At 38.9% G+C, this 18,168-nt stretch overlaps 1 protein-coding gene across 1 annotated transcript in view; it reads left to right on the forward strand.

Moving 5' to 3' along the window:
* Nucleotides 1-4,160: 4,160 nt before the first annotated feature.
* The window catches only part of akap6 (A kinase (PRKA) anchor protein 6), a 341,777-nt gene continuing 327,769 nt past the window's right edge, over nucleotides 4,161-18,168 (forward strand). Inside the window, exon 1 of the mRNA XM_059987823.1 lies at nucleotides 4,161-4,472. Within this exon, the coding sequence (XP_059843806.1) occupies nucleotides 4,161-4,472 (312 nt within the window). The remainder of the gene's footprint in view (nucleotides 4,473-18,168) is intronic.

Consider the following 18,168-nt stretch of genomic DNA (forward strand, 5'->3'; position numbering starts at 1 on the left):
TTCCACTTATATAGCACAATCCTGTGATTGATATAAATAATGGCCGGGTGACTATCGAACTCGCTGAATTCCCTGCCACCACCCAGGTCTCAATATGGATGAATCACCAGTAGCATTATACTATTCATCTTTAAACTTGTGCCATAAATGCACATTATTATTTATAATTTATTTGTGGTAATCTTACTCTATGTGTTGTGTGTGAGTTACATGCAATGTGTTGTGCACCTTGGTCCAGAGGAGCCTGGTTTCATTTGGTGGTGTACATGTAGAGGGTTGAACAACAATAAACTTGAACTTTCTTCTTCTTTTGCCCATCATGCTGTTGGCATTTTGGGGCAGCAATGAAGGTCCTCCAACTGTGGCAGCGTTCACAGCTTTGTTCGTCGTGTCAGTAGCAGACTTGAACTTGAATCAAAGTTATTTGTGTTCCAAAAAATTAGTATTTATTTTTATACAGACATGTTTGCATCCCGATCAGGGTGCCCCAATTAAGTGGGATAATCCCTTCTTTAAAATAATGCCATGGGAACTGTTACGGTCACAAGAAAGAGCAGATGGCTTAACATCTCATCTGAAAGATATAACCTCCGGTAGTGTACTGCTCCATCAGTGCTGTCTGGAATGTTCATTTACATTTTTATGCCTGAGCATTGGGATTAACAATTGAGGCCATGATCTTTTGACTCAAAAGGAAAATTCTATTAACTGAACAACAGCTCACATTGTTAGTTTAATTTTGGATTTCTTCCTCTTTAAGGCCTCCAAGCAAAGAATGAGTTTTGATCGTTGACAATGAATCAATCCATATTGAAAATTCAGCAAGTATTTGCTTAATGATTTGTTCCAAATAATAATGTTTGGAAAGCTAATAATGATTATTGGAGCTAATAGATTCATAAAGGCATTTAATTAACCTATTTTTGAAAGGCCGTTAAATGATTCAGTAAAAATGGTATGTCGATATTTGCTTTGGAGTGATAAGAAGGAAATATGTGTCTTTGTCCCATTGTGAAATTGCCCTGTTGTATTAAGCAATATGTGTGGTGAGTACTTTGTATGTTGAATGAATTATAGTTTAAAATAAGGATAAATCACTGTTTAAACTCAGCAAATCCAGTTTCAAAGAGCAGGTGTCAATAGGTTGAAGTTATTATTCATATATTAAACAGAGAGTATTACATTGAACACATGCTTACATCATTACTTTCAATATTTACTTATTTGTTATTTTTTCATTGCAGGTATAAAAAATATCAAGATCACCTTGGCAATCTGTAAAGATCTTAAAAATAAGCTAATATTCCAGAACAATATTGAACATCAATATCAATAAAAATCCACAGGTAGGTTAAAGGGAGAAAAGGCTGAAGGCAATTGAATTAAAAATGCATGATTAAAGAGACATAAGGAGATGTAAGTGTGAATATATAGCCAGGATGGTGCATTCAACATGCACGAACAGGACAAAAGTGTAATTGAGGCCAATATTAAATCAGCCATGATCTTAGTGAATGGTGGAACAGGCTAGAGAGTGTATTACCTGGCTTATGTCCTGTATTGGTCTGTTTCCACTTGCTTACTAACTGATGATCTTCAATAAGGGAAAGTACCAGGTTGTTTCTAAAGGGAAATCAAAATGAAGCAAAGTATTTTAAAAAATGGTTCACGTAGTTCTTTCTTTGCAGTTGGGATTGAGACAGATTCTCAGGGAGAAGTAGAAAACTCTTGTGATAATATATGTAAATAATGATATTCTCTGTGGGATCTCCTGCAAATTATATATATATATACTTCCAGATACTATCTTCAAGTTCTGAAACACTCCCACTCCAAAAAATACTCCAAAAAATATCTGATTTGTTAAAGCCAGCCACCCAATAAGATAACACAGGTGCAAATACCAAAGTCCAATGACAGGCAAATGGAAATCTGGTAATCTTAGGGACTTCCTGGAAGCCAAGGATCCCATTGTGAATGTTTATGTAAAAAAGTACTGTCCATACAATGGCTCATAAATCACATACTTTTCTGAATCGAGCCAACAAGTTCTTTAATCTAATTTGTTTTCCCTTTTGCTCCAGTACTCTACCATGCTCCTTTGCTTGCAAATAACTTCTTTTTAAATGAATCATGGATTCTGCTTCAACAGTGATTTGCTTTAGAAAATAATCAATTTTTAGCACTCTGTATAATTAGGTCTATGCTGTGCTTTAATTTGTTTTGCAATGTATATCTTCTTAATGCTAACTAACTGTTCAATAAAAATAATCTATCACACTTTATCCTATCAAGTCATATTTTAGGAGACCACCATGAGACAACTTGTTAGCATTTTATGCTCTAATGAAAATGGGCTTAACTTCTCATAACCCTGATTTTTTTGTTTTCATCCCTGGTAATAGTCAAGTGAGTTTCCATTATAACTTTTCATTTGTCCTTTTATCTTACCTATGATAAATTATGTAAGATAATATGCAGTAAATATGCAGGATTCTGACTTAAGGCCTTGTCTGCATTTAAACATACCACCAATTGTTGGATTCTAAGCTTCTAGAAACAAAAACAGAGACCTTACTTGCCTTTTTATGTTCTTGTCTATTTGCACTGCCATGCATAATGGCATTTGATCCTAGGCACTACAGTGTTTATAGTTTGATTTGATGATTTGTCATTTGAATTTTTTAGGTCTGGAGATGAGGAAAGTTTTTGTTTTGTTTTCAAATCCTCAGTCTGAACAGTGTCAGAAGCATTGGACATTTGCAAATCGTTTGGAGCATAAAACTAACCCTTTTGCAAAGCCTCTGATGTTCCATCATTCAAATCTATGTGACTCACAGAGGCAAAATGTTCAACATAAACTGCACTTGGCATCATATTTTAATAAGTGGAAAATAGTAAAATTAATACAATATAGCTCCCATTGTTTATATTAGAATAAAATATACTGAAGTATAAATAACATGAAGAGAACAATGTTGCAGTTTACCTTAAATGTTATGTAATTTTACATTTTTGTTTATTTTATGAAATTATGCATTTTTCATGTATTATTTTTAACTGGTTTATTAAGCAAAAGAGATTTAAGTCTAAAATGGATAACTATTATCATTCTTCATTGTCACTGGGCAAATACTTTGGAATCCCTGGTTGAGGTCATTTTATAATCTTATTATGATTTTAATATTATCTACCACCATCTGGTCAGAGCAGCCAAGGTTTGCAATGAAGGTAGTCTTGATGATGCCCCAAAGCCCAATTATTTTGATCAAAAAGGAAAAGACGGAAAATAATAAAATGAGGTAAGATAGATTATTTATAAAGAACAAAGATTTGTGATACATCAGAAGTAGAAGTAGGAATGATCTGCCATTCAATAAGATCATGGCTGAATATCCATGTCACCTATCATTTTTCTTCATTGCAGGAGCATAATCTCTTTTTCTTTAATTATTCTGTCAAAGTGATTTCCAGTAGTTATGATCATTGAGGAAAGATGAGAGTTTTATGAGAATCAGGCACACATCTGTCTGTTGTTCCTTTACCAGCAAATGCATTGTGTAGCATGGAATCTCTGGAGTGTGACTGAGGATGAAACCACGGATCTTTCCTCCAACTCACAACATCTACTTTCAACTGTGGTGCCTTTCCTATCAATCTGACTGAAATCATATCACTCAATGCAGTTTAGAAGAACAACTTAACTCAGAATTGCATAATTGCAGCCCCATGATATTGTGTTATTTTATTTGCATTGTATTATTTTGGGAATCCAAAATGGATAGTAACATTCCTGAGTTCTGTAATCACTTTTTGAAATAACTTGCGTAAGTTCCACACATCTACAGGGTCAAATCACAATGAATTTTCTCGTACTTTCACATTAAGTTATTTAGGAGTACAGGGATGCAAAGTTCCTTTTTTAAAATCAAGTCTCTTCCTCTTTCTTCATTTGTGCCATTAAATATTTCTCAGAAAGAATTAAAAACCTACCCCAGGATGGAAAGTAATTGAACTAAATTGATCCAGTGAACTAAGATTCAGATCAAATTGAAATTTACTTAGATTTTGATTTAGCTTTCTCTAATATTTTATTCGGTACATGCAATTGTTTTCATCTGAGTTCATAAGGATTTCATGTGGCTTTAACCCAAACAGCCATGAGTATCATACTGTCCCCCATGAGAAGCCAACAGCTGGATGCCACAGCGACCAACGCATCTCCCATGATCACAAACATGACCCCTTTGGAAGAACCAGAGAATGAGAGGACGATAAAGGAATTGGATGCTATCCAGCGCTATGAGAAGCCTCCTCCACTTCACACTGGTGCAGACTGGAAAGTTGTCTTACATCTGCCAGAAATTGAAAACTGGCTTCGTATGACATCTGAGCGAGTTCGAGACCTGACATATTCTGTGCAGCAGGACACTGAGAATAAGCATGTTGATGTTCATCTGGTCCAACTTAAGGTAAGAAAAGTGGAGGATTCTTTACACACAATATTAATGAATTAAAACATGAGTTAAAATAATTAATATAATTTAACATAAGATCCTGTCTAAAATTAAAATTGATTCTTGGTTGAACTGCACTTCCTATATCCCTACACAATTTAACATAATTTGGCAGTGGATGACGGCAGATAATATTGAAACTGGATGAGCCTATTATTGGTGTAGCATTACTTTTTAGAAAGAACAATTGGGATTCATCAAGGTGTTGTAATTTGCATGACTTTGAACCATTTCCACAAAGAATCCTGGATGTCATTGAAGCATTTGGCTTCTGACCCATTCTACCTGACTGGTGTTTAAGAATGAATTTTGGCAGGAAATAAAAAAGATATGAAGTTATATTGCATGTAAATTAATACTAAAATTTAATTAAATCTGTTGAGAAATTTCTGCTGAACATTAGCCCTACTGGAATTGGAAACATAAAGAGAAGATTATATTTTCACCCTATTTAGAACAATAGAAACTCATCTCTTAGTAGTTATTTCTGAAGTATATTTATTAAAATAAAATGTGTCCTATTATTGAATAACATAGAAACATAGAAAACCTACAGCTCAATACAGGCCCTTCAGCCCACAAAACTGTGCTGAACATGTCCTTACCTTAAAACTACCTAGGCTTACCCATAGCTTTCTATTGTTCTAAGCTCCACGTACTAATCCGGGAGTCTCTTAAAAGACCCTGTTGTTTCCGCCTCCACCACTGCCACCAGCAGCCCATTCCATGCACTCACCACTCTCTGTGTAGACAACATACTCCTGATATCTCCTCTGTACCTACTTCCAAGCACCTTAAAACTACGCCTTCTTATGCTAGCCATTTCAGCCCTGGGAAAAAGCCTCTGACGGTCCACACGATCAATGCCTCTCATCATCTTATATACCTCCATCAGGTCACCTCTCATCCTCCGTTGCTCCATGGAGAAAAGGCCAAGTTCACTCAACCTATTCTCATAAGGCATGCTCCCCAATCCAGGCAACATCCTTGTAAATCTCCTCTGCACCCTTTCTATTGTTTCCACATACTTCCTGTAGTGAGGCGACCAGAACTGAGCACAGTATTCCAAGTGGGGTCTGACCAGGGTCCTATATAGCTGCAACGTTACTTCTAGGCTCCTAAATTCAATTCCATGATTGACGAAGGCCAATACACCATATGGGTTCTTAACCACAGAGTCAACCTGCACAGCTGCTTTGAGTGTCATATGGACTCAGACCCCAAGATCCCTCTGATCCTCCACACTGCCAAGAGTCTGACTTTTAATACTATATTTTGCCATCGTATTTGACCTACCAAAAAGAACCACCTCACACTTATCTGGGTTGAACTCCATCTGCCACTTCTCAGCCCAGTTTTGCATCCTATCGATGTCCTGCATTACAGCAGGACAGCCCTCCACACCCCCAACCTTTGTGACATCAGCGAACTTACTGACCCATCCCTCCACTTCCTCATCCAGGTCATTTATAAAAATCACCAAGAGAAGGGGTTCCAGACCAGATCCCTGAGGCACAATACTGGTCACCAGCTTCTATACAGAATATGACCTGTCTACAACCACTCTTTGCCTTCTGTAGGCAAGCCAGTTCTGGATCCACAAAGCAATGTCCCCTTTGATCTTTTGCCTCCCTCCCTGAAACATCGAAAGCCTGACACTTGAAGTAGCCATTCCTGCCCCTACACCATCCAAGTCTCTGTAATGGTCGCAACATTACAACATAGCTTCAAGTGCTGATCCAGGCTCTAAGCTCATCCTCTTTGTTCATAATACTTCTCACATAAAAATAGACACATCTCAAACCATCAGTCTGAGCGTGTCCCTTCTCTATTACCTGGCTATCCTCCCTTTTGCACTGTCTCCAACCTTTCTCTATTTGTGAGTCAACCTCCCTTTACTCTGTCACTTCAGTTCCCACCCCCCATCAATTCTAGTTTAAACTCTCCCCAGACGCCTTAGCAAACCTCCCTGCCAGGATATTTGTCCCCCTGGGATTCAAGTGCAAGCCGTCCTTTCTTTACAGGTCCCACCTACCCCAAAAGAAGTCCCAGTGATCCGGAAATCTGAATCCCTGCTCCCTGCTCCAATCCCCCAGCTACGCATTTATCTTCACCTCATTCTATTCCTATACTTACTGTCACATGGCACAGGCAGCAATCCCAAGATTACTACTTTAGAGGTCCTGTTTCTCAGCTTCCTTCCCAACTCCCTGCAGTCTGTTTTCAGGACCGCCTCCCTTTTCCTACCTATGTCATTGGTACCAATGTGTACCATGACATCTGGCTGTTCTTCTTCCCACTTCATGATATTGTGGTCACGATCAGAAACATCCTGGACCCTGGCACCTGGGAGGCAAACTACTATCCGCCTCCTTTTTTAAATTAAGAATAATTAGCTTTCAGAATCTATCATTGCCACTGAAAGACATTTTGCCAATAATTTCTCCTAAAGGTAATCACTTTCCCTGGGACACAAGTACCAGAAACTAATGATGACCAAATGTAAATGTAGATGAGCTGTCATCGGTAGATATTTTGATCATGAAGTGTATCACATTTAAGGCCGCTCTTATTCCTTAAATGTGCATGCTATTTAGCAGTTTGTATAATAACAACCAAAGCCAGCAATCCTGACCTTTATCCCTAACCTTTCTGTTCACTTTCAGCTAGTTACATGTTCATTGCAGTCTGGTCATAAACCAGTTTGTAAAGTCCATTAATGATATTATTTCTAGCATTATCTGAAAAGAAACAAGAATATTTGCTCTGTTAGCAAATGCATACTGTTACATTATAAAAGCTTTGCATTAATTATAAATATTTTCTCAAGAACTTCAGAAGAAAATAATTTTGATAATTGGAGCCTATTTGCTATTAATAATTTTGATAATTGGAGCCTATTAGCTTTCAGATAGTAAAACCAGCTCTCACACTTCAGACCAGTGCAAATGTCCTGGTGTTACACAGCACAGAAAGAGACACTTCAGTATATTGACCATCAGGCACCCATCTATACTGGTCCCATTCACCTGCACTGCAATGGCTTCCCTTCTGCCAGCATCATAAATTCTGTTATACTCTATATGCTCTATGATATGGCTCCACACGAGCCTTCTGCTTTCTCTCTCACTTTGATCTGTAGAATGCCAAGGACTGTCTTGGATTCTGCTGTGGTCAACTAAGAAGAAAAGTTAAAATGTTGTGCAAAGATTTTTTTTTCTCATTTAAATTGAATAACTTTTAAGTAGCTGTAAAAGTGATAGAAGGTGTTGGAGTCGAAGGTTAAGGATGTGATTTCAGGGTAGTTGGAAGCACATGACAAAATATGCTGTAGTCAGCATGGTTTCTTTAAGGAAAAAGTTTGCCTGACAAATCTGTTGGAAGCCTTTAAAGAAGTAACATGCAGGATAGACAAAGGAGAATCGGGGGATGTTGAGAATTGGATTTTCAGGAGGTCTTTGACAAGGTGCCACACACATGAAGCTGTTTAACAAGTTAATAGTATTACAGGAAAGATATTAGCATGGATAAAGCAATGGCTGATTGGCAGGAGGCAAAGAGTGGGAGCCTTTTCTGGTTGGCTGCAGTGATTAGTGGTGTCCACAGGGGTTTGTGTTGGGATTGCTTCTTTTTATGTTATATATCAATGACTTGGATGATGGAATTGATGGCTTTGTGGCCAAGTTTGCAGATGATATGAAGATATGTGGAGTAGCAGGTAGTTTTGAGGAAGTAGAGAGGCTACAGAAGGACTTGGACAGATTCGGAGAATAGGCAAAAGAAGTGGCAAATGGAATACAGTGTTGGGAAGTGGGAGAAGAAAGAAAAGCATGCACTATATTCTAAATGGAGACAAAATTCAAAAATCTGAGATGCAAAGGGACTTGGGAATCCTCATGCAGGATTCTGTAAATGTTAATTTGCAGGTTCAGTCAGTGGTGAAGAAGGCAAATGTGATGCTAGTATTCTTTTTGAGAGAACTAGAATATAAAAGCAAAGGTGTAATGTTTCAGACTTTACAAAGCACTGGTGAGGCTTCACTTGGAGTATTTTGAGCAGTTTTAGGCCCCTTATCTAAGAAAAATAAGGGGCTTAAAACTGCTGATGTTGGAGATTGCTCAAAGGATGTTTACAAAAATGTTCCTGGGATTGAACAACTTGTCATATGAGGAGTGTTTGATGACACTGGGCCTCTTCTCACTGGAATTCAGAAGAATGAGAGCTGACCTCACTGAAACCTTTCGAACATTGAAATGCATCAATAGAATGAATGTTTCCTGTAGTGGGGGAGTCTAAGATCAGAAAACACTGCCTCAGAATAGAGGGCTGTCCTATTAGAATGGAAATAGGGAGGAATTTCCTTTGCCAGAGAACAGTGAATCTGTGGAATTCTTTGCCATAGGTGGCTCTGGAGGTCATGTCACTGGGTATATTTAAGACAAAGGTTGATACATTCTTGACTGGTCAGGGCATGAAGGGATACAGGGAGAATGCAGGAGGCTGGGGCTCAGAAGGAAAATATCAGCCATAATGAAATAGCAGAGCAGATTTGATGGGCCAAATTGCCTAATTCTGCCCCTATATCTTATGGTCTTATGATCTAAGATAGGAAATGGACAGTTTCACTGGGTTGAGGGTTTGGAATGGTGCAAGATATAAGATGAAACCTCCGGCAATATCTTTAATCATTTGGCAACCCAAATGCTGAGTCTAGCACAGGATTGATTTCAATGAATAGGCTCTTGTTCTTGTACTTTACCTCATTAAGTCATGGAAGAGGCGAAGAGAACAAAGAGTAACACAAGAGATTCTGCAGATGCTGGAAATTTTGAACAAAGCACACAAAATGCTGGAGGACCTCAGCAAGTCTGGCAGCATCTATATAGGTATATAGAGAGTCGATGTTCTGGGCTGAGATGCTTCGTCAGAACAGGAAAGGAACGGAGCAGAAGCCAGAATCAGAAGATGGTGGAGGGGACGGAGTACAGACTGACAGGTAATAGGTGAGACCAGGTGAGGGTGCAAGTGAATGCTGAGGGAGGGAGTGATGAAGTAAGAATCTGGGAGGTGACAGGTGGAAGAGGTAAAGGGGTGAAGAAAAATGCTTCAAATAGGAGAGGACAATGGATCATGGAAAAAAAGGAAAGAGGAGAGGAACCAGAGGGAAGTGATGGGCAGCCAAAGAGAAGAGAAGAGAACAGGCGGTAACCAGAATGGGGAATGGAGAAAAAAGAGAAGGATACCCAGATAGAGTATGAGGTATTACTCCTCCAACCTGAGTTTGGACTCATCGTGATAGTAGAGGAGACCTTAGACAGATGTGTCAGAATAGGAATGGGAAGTCATATTGAAAATGGGTAGCCATGGGGAGATTCTGCATTTTGTGACCGACAGAGTGAAGGTGCTTGATGAGCCCAATCCCAATTTGTGCTGCTTCTCACCTACGGAGAGAAGGTCACGCTGGGAGACCAGATACAATAGATGATCCTGAGAGACTTGTAGGTGTAGTGTTGCTTCACCTGGAAGGACTGTTTGGGGGCCAGGAATTGTGGTGAGTGAGGGAGGAGGTGTTGGAGCAGGTGTTACACTTGTCATGCTTGCAGGGATAAGTACCAGGAAGGAGATCAGTGGGGAGGGATGAGTAGACAAGGGAGTCACATAGAGAATAATCTCTATAGAAAGTAGAGGGGTAGGGCAGCAGAAAAAAAGATTATCTTGGTAGGATCCTGTTGGAGATGGTGGAATGATGTGTTGCACATGGAGGCTTGTGGAGTGATAGGTGAGGGATTCTATTCTTTTTATGATGATGGGATGATGGGAGGATGCTCTGGAAATGGAGGAGATGCATGTGAAGACAACATTGATGGTGATGGAAGGGAAACACTGTTATTTGGAAAAAAAAAGGATATTCAGATGTTCTAGGATGAAAAACCTCACCCTGAGATCAGATGTGGCAGAGTGAGGAACAGAGAGAAGGAAAAAGCACTTTTACAAGTGACAGGTTGGGAAGAGATATAGTCAAGAAAGCTATGAGAGACAGTAGGTTTGTAAAAGATGTCAAGCTTTCTCCAGAGACAGAGTGATTGAGAAAGGGGAGAGAGGTGTCAGAGATGGAGCAAGTAAATTTGGAGGCAGGGTGGAAGTTGGAGGTAAAATTGATGGAATTGAAGAGCTTAGCATGGGTATGGCAAGAGATTGTCGTTGATATTGTGGAAACCAAAACGGGTTGAATAAGCAATAAGGTGACGATGCCATTATTGAGGAGATGATGAAGACTTGCTAATTGCAATGATTGTCTGAAGAGATGTCATTAGGAAATGAGGAAGAACAAAGGAAAGAAAAAGAACGATACTGGACCTGAGAAGTGCAGAATACTGAAGCAACTGGAATTCTGAGAAAATGTTAGAAATGCCCAACAGGGTAAGTGGCATCTGTGAAGAGGGAAGAATTCAGCTAACTTGGATTGATGGCCTGCACTGAAACAAAGCTGAAAGGTTTGTTTTCTGAAATTCATCATGTCAGTATTGAGTCCCGAGAGCTTTACTTTGACTGGTTGAAAGATGAAAGTTTTTTTTGAGCTTTCATTGAAACTGTGCAAGAGGTCCAAGGCAGAGAGGTGCAGATGGGGATAGAATAGAGAATTATTGTGAGAGACAAAAGAAAGTGAAGGCATCCTGCATTCTGAATTGCAGACTGAATGGGGAGAATCTGTAAAGTGATTGCCCACCATTTATTTTGATTCATAGAGTTATACAGCATGGAGAAAGGTACTTCAACCAACCTTTAAGAATAAAGGGTAGGCCGTTTAGAACAGAGATGCGGAAAAACTTTTTCACCCAGAGAGTGGTGGATATGTGGAATGCTCTGCCCCAGAAGGCAGTGGAGGCCAAGTCTCTGGATGCTTTCAAGAGAGAGTTAGATAGAGCTCTTATAGATAGTGGGGTCAAGGGATATGGGGAGAGGGCAGGAACGGGGTACTGATTGTCTTTGATCAGCCATGGTCACAGTGAATGGCGGTGCTGGCTTGAAGGGCCGAATGACCTACTCCTGCACCTACTGTCTATTGTCTATTGTCCATGTTAACTAAGGTGCCTCTCAGAGCTAGTCCAGTTTGGCTGACTTTGGCCCATATCTCTCCATATCTTCCCTATCCATTTACCTGTCCAAATATTCTTTAAATATTGTAACTTTATCCATCTTTCTCACTTCATCTGGCAACTTGGAGCTCTCACCTTAAACTTATGTCTCTAACTTTAGACACCCTTATCTTGGGTAAAAGACTGTGACCATCCTTTTATTGAAGCTTCTCATGATTTTGTAAACATTTATAAGGCCACCATTCAGCTTCCTTTGGAGTAGAGAGAAAGTCTCAGCCTATCCATTCTCTCCTTATAACAAAAGCTCCTAATCCCAGTAACATCCTTGTGAATCTTTTCTGCCCCCTCTTTAGCTTAATAACTCCTTTTTTGTAGTATAGTGACTAGAAATGCACACAATACTCCAAGTGTGATACTGCCATCAGTTTGCACAGATATAACTAAATATCCCAATTCTTGTACTCAATGCCGTGACTGATTTGGTTTTCTTCATCCAGAAGAGACAATGTTATGATCAGTATAAAAATTGGAAGTACAAGTTAGTTACTGCTTAACCTGGAATAGCTGAGTCCAGAAGGGAAGCTGTAAAATAATAGATGCTGTATGTTGTATGGTTGTATAGGAAGGAAGGTGCAGTGAGAAGTGGAGAAATCGGAGGAGATAGAAGAGTTAACCACAGAGTTGCAGAGGGAATATCTTTCTCCAGTGTGCTGGAAAAGGGAGGGGAATTTCAAAGCAATTAGGAAATTGGTCAGGTCACAGTGAGGTTGGGAGTATCTACCTTTGCCATGGTCTGGTGGATGGATAGATAGAGGGAGTAGAAGTGGCAGAATTGGAACTTATCTTAAGTATGCTATAGAATTGAAACTGAACTTAAGGCTGTAATAGTAGGTGATTTTAACATCCCACATATTGACTGGGACTCCCAAACTGTAAATGGACTGGATGGGATAAAGTTCGTCAAATGTGTTCAGGAAAGTTTCCTTAATGAATACATAGCTGAAATATACAGGGCAGGTGACAGGACTATGTTAAGGGGAACACTTTGGATCTTAGGATCTTAATTCTGTTAGTTTCAAAATAATTATGGAAAAGGATAGGACTGGTCCTTGGGTTGAGACTCTAAAGTGGAGAAAAGTGAACTTTGATGGCATCAGAAAGATCTAGCAGGTGTAGACTGGGATATCTTGAGATCTTTGGTAAATGGGGGGCCTTCAAAAGTAAAAAAATGAGAGTACAGAGTTTGTTTGTTCCTGTTAGAGTAAAAGGCAAGCCCAGCACATTTAGGAAACCTTGATGTTTTGAAGGATATTGAAGCCCTGGTTAAGACGAAGTAGAAGATCTTAGTGGGTATAGGCAGCAAGGAATAAATGAGGAGCTTAAGGAATATAAGAAATGCAGGAGAACACTTAAAAGGGAAATCAGGAGGGCTAAAAGCAGGCATAAGGTTGCTCTAGCATGCAAGGGGAAGGAAAATCCCAAGGGCTCCTATAAATTTAGTGAGAGCAAAGGGACAACAAGAGACAAAATTAGTCCACTTGAAGATCAGAGTGGTCATCTGTGAATGGAGCTGAAAAAAGATGGGGGAGATTTTCAGTGTTTTTTTTTTGCATCTATATATTCTTGGGAGATGGACACATAATTCATAAGTTTGAGGCGAAATTAGGGTGCATAAGACCCCAGGACCAGACAAGGTATACCCTTGGACTTTTTGGAAGGCAAGTGCAAAAATTGTAGGGGCCCTGGCAGAGGTACTTAAAATGTATTTAGCCATGGGTTAGGTACTGGAGGTTAGCTAATGTTGTTCCGTTGTTCAAAAAAGGCTCTAAGAATAAACTGGGAAATTTTAGACCAGTAGAGGGTAAGTAATTGGAAGGTATTCTGAGGAACAGTATATATAAGTATTTGAATGGACAGGATCTGGTTAGGGATAGTCAACATGGCTTTGTGCATGGTATGTCATGTCTAGCCAATCTAATAGTGTTTTTTTGTTGGAGGGTACCAGGAAAGTTGATGAAGAAAGTGCAGTGGATATTATCTACATGGACTTTAGCAAGACCTTTGGCAAAATCCTGTAAGGGAGACTGGTCCTAAAGGTTTAGTCGATTGGCATTCAGGATGAGTAGTAAATCAGATTAAACATTGGCTTAGCAGGAGAAGCCAGCATGTGGTAGTAAATGGTTGTCTCTCTAGTGGCTTATAACTAGTGGTGTGCCATAGGAATTGGTGCTGGGTCTGTTGTTGTTTGTCATCTATATCTACGATCCAGATGATAATGTGGTAAACTGGATCAACAAATTTCCAAATGACACCAAGATTGGCGGCATTCTAGACAGTGACGAAAGTTTGTAGCAGATTGGACCAAAGAGAAAAATGGCAGTTGGAAACCAATGTGAGGTGTTGCACTTTGGGAGTCCAAACCAAGGTTGGACTTACATGGTGAGTGGAAGAATCATAAAGAAATCTTTTAGCACATTGGCCTTCAGAAACAAGAGTAATGAATGCAGGAGTTGTAATGTTATGTTAAAATTGTATAAGATTGGTGAGTATTGTGTGCTGTTCTGATCATCTACCTGCAGGAAAGATGTCAATGTGATTGAAGGACTGCAGAGAAAATTTACCAGGGTGTTGCTGGGACTTGAGGATCTGAGTTTTAGGGAAAGTTTGAATAGTTAGGACTTACTTCCTGGAAGTGTAGGAGAATAAGGGGAGATTCAACTGAAGTATACAAAGTTGTGAGGGGCAGAGATAGGGTAAATGCAATCAGGTTTATTCCAATGAAGTTGGGTGAGACTAGAACTAGACGTCATGGGCTAAGCATGGAAGGTAAAATATTTAAGGGGAACCGAGGAGGAGTTTCTTTACTCAGAGGATGGTGTGAGTGTGGAACGAGCTGCTAGCTCCAGTGGTGGATGTGGGCTCGATTGCAACTTTTAGAGAAGTTTGGATCAGTACATGGATGGAAGAGGTCTACAGGGTTACAGTCCAGATCCAGGTCTAATGGGACTAAGTGGAATAAGTTCTGCGTGGTCTAGATGGGCCAAAGGGCCTAATTCTGCTGCTGTGTCTTGTGTCTTAGGGTTTTTGTGCTTTAGTGCTCTGAAACTTTGAGTCTATAATGCAGTTGTGAACTCTACCAAATATGATGGAGGAGTTAGTATTGTTAAGGAAGACCAAAGGCATCTCAGAAACATTAGTGTGAATTGTGAATCAATGGAGTTGGAGAAACGTGGCACATTACAGCCCTTCAGATCCAACAGTGAACTCAGCAATTACAAATATTGAGCTTGTTTGAAACTGGCGGATTCTGATGAAAGTTGTTAATCTGTAATGCTAAGCAGTTTTTTCTCTCCATGGATGATGTCTGGAATAATGGATATTTCCAGCATTCTCTCTCATATATTTCATAGGTTTAGCATTGGTATTTTTCTTTCTCTGTTCATTTTCTGTTTTTAGCTCCTTTGGTTTGTTTATTTGCTCTTACCATCCTCTTTCACTTGGTACCACTACCCCAATACCTTTTTGGGTTATTCAGTCTCCCTTTCTACAAAATAAGATATGTTTAAACTTATAAGCTTTTCCTAATTCTGATAGGAGGTTATTGACCTGGAACTTTAATTATGTTTCTGTCTCGAATATGCTACTTGACCTACAGAATATTTCCAGCATTTCTATTATTATTTTAATTATAAATATTACACTGTAGCAGTTACCTTGGCAATCAATGCACAAATTTGGTTAATAATGACATGAAGTTCCATTTAAAAATATTTTTTCTATTATGCCTGCTCTAAATATCTTGTTGAGTTAATGTGAATATTGGATTATTATTGCATATCACTACAATAAAAAGTCATATTGAATAACTAAATTAGAACATAGATTTTATGATCTGCTGCCACAGAATTATATGCATTTTTGCTCTTGTAGTTATGTACAGAGATATAATGGATGCCCCATAAAATTCTGCAATTTTATGCATTCATATATTTTCAGTAAATATGAAATCACAAAAATGGCCCAGTCATTGTAAACCGACAATAATACAGTCTTGTGAAAGGAGGCCATTTTAAAGCACAGCTCCAGTAAACAACTGGAATTCTAAATTACTCAAGGTATTTCAGAAGCTCATAGATTTGATATCAGGTGTGAAACATTAGAGCTGTATAAAAATAAACATTATCCCCAATAAAGAAAATATATTTTTGTTATCTTAATTACAGTGAAGGTTGGAAACTGTGTGTCACAAAAGGAAGTATTCTTACCTATAAGTTATATGATTTAGATTCAAATCTCATTCCAGAAATGGTGTACAATGACCAAGGTGGACATTCCTGCTGTGGTACTGTGGAAGAAAGATATTATGTTTTGGATGAGATTAGCCAAAGCTCTAGCTGTTCATTGAAGTGGACATAAAATATGCTCGTGGAAACTCTGGGAGAACTACCTCTCATGTAGTGTTTATCCAAAGTGCAAATGACAAAATGTTCTGTTTAATTTTTTCCTATCAAACAGATTAGCATATAGCTGTTTGTGAGGCTTTACGATGTAAATGTTACCAGATTGACTGTATTAACTTTTGTGCCAAATCTTCAAAAAATATTTTAATTGCTGTAAAATCCTTTGGGATCCCTGTCAAGGCTGTGAAAGATGCTATGTGAATTCATGTCTCCCTTTTTTTGTCAGCTACTTGGTTTTTGATTTCACAAAAATATTTTGATAAGGTGTGGTTCAAAATGGTCCAAAGATGTTACTTTGATGGAATAGCCAATGGCTGAAATATCACAGCTTACCAATGAATGTATGAACTGAATACAGTCAATTCAACTGGATTTACCTTCTTTATGAATAAGTGACTTGAAACAAACTATCAATGGCTGGCTTTTCTCAACAGGTTACAAAATATAAACAAACTCATAAGAGTGAAAATATTTTTACAACTAAACAAAGTGTTTCATTCTAATGAGTAATGTGTCATTACGTTATGAGCCTATTTTGTTTTACCATCTGTTCATTTTGCGTAAAGACTGTTTTGAAAACTGTGCAGTAACTTCACACCTCATACATGAAACACTACCCAGTAACTATTTGCAAGAATGACTGTGTCAGAACACAATGCCGAGTGAGATGGCAATTAGGATAATGAATGGAAGCCTCTTATTGCTCATTTATTGAAGGTTATCCACAGTGTTGTTCCTGGATTTTGGAGGTTTGTTCAATATTTCATTGATTATTTTCTGAGTACTGTATGATGTTCTGGGATAATTTTCTTCAGGAATGTGAATCATTCCTTGCTCTTTGATCAAATTCATCATCATGTGTTTTATTTTGTTGGACGGTAGATACCAGTTCTGGTAAAAAAAATTCCTGAGATCCTTTGTCATTTGGCTTCTTATCCAAAAGCTGTTTTCAACTTTAGATTGTTTCTTCTATATCTGTATTGAATAGCTTTGTGATACCTGTTGCTGTCTGACAGCCCTTAGTTTATCCTTCTGTTACAGACCAATGGTGTCATTGACTCCTGACTTGACCAAGCTAGTCCATCCTCTACTCTTGTTGACAGGACAGTGCTCTTGGAGATTAACTGGTATTGTATGTATTGTAAACTGTTCCTGAAACCTGGCAACATGTATCAGAAATGCAAGAGTATGCTTTGCATAAATTATGCTTACCACGTAACCAATTGTATTAATCTGAAGTTTAATATAGACACCATTTTCATTGTGATTCAAATGTGTTACATTATGGGAATGGCACGGAAACAAGAAGATGTATTTATCTTTGAACATTAAATGCCCTATAAATGTTCATCATCAGCACAGAGAAGAGAAGATAATCTCTGCCCTGCAATTGTAAATGGGCTTGGTTTTGAACTGTATTGATTGATTATATAGGAAGAGTGGAATTTCAAGTTGAAAGGCCATATTTTGGAATCTTCCTGTCATATTTTGGTATTTTCAATGCATGATAAACACCAATTTGGGCCTGATGGGTCATCTTTGTTTGGCAGACCTGGCTTCCACTGGGACAGGTCTAAGTCATTGCAAAGGCAGTCAGTAATTACAAGTGTTGGAGTGTGGGAGGTAGGTTCCAGTCACTGACCTGGTGGGTGATGGGAGGTTGATGCTTTTTATGCGGGGGTCGGAGATGGATAGTGCATGAACTTTGGTTGTTAGGAGGAGGCACCCTTGTTCCTCCTGGCAACCGTTAGGATTCCTGGGACTTGAGTGAAATTGAGATTTCCGCTTTGTTAATATATTTGAAGTGTTAATATTTCCCTGAATACTCTTTATCTTATCTCAGTCAATTGCAGAGGTCCAAGAGATTCTGTAGAAGCTGGAAATCTTGAACAACCACACATAAAATGTGGACGAACTCATCAGACCAGGCAGCACTGATGGGGGGAAGTAAATAGTTGATGTTTTGGGCCAAAGCCCTTCATCAGGACTGGAAAGGAAAAGGGCAGAGCCACCTATCACCTGTCAGTTTGTGTTCCTTCCCTTCCCCCGACCTTTTCATCCTGGCTCCTGACCACCTCTTTTCCAGTCCTGATG

The sequence above is a fragment of the Hypanus sabinus genome, chromosome 2 (assembly GCF_030144855.1).
Source record: "Hypanus sabinus isolate sHypSab1 chromosome 2, sHypSab1.hap1, whole genome shotgun sequence".
NCBI classification, from domain to species: Eukaryota; Metazoa; Chordata; class Chondrichthyes; order Myliobatiformes; family Dasyatidae; genus Hypanus; species Hypanus sabinus.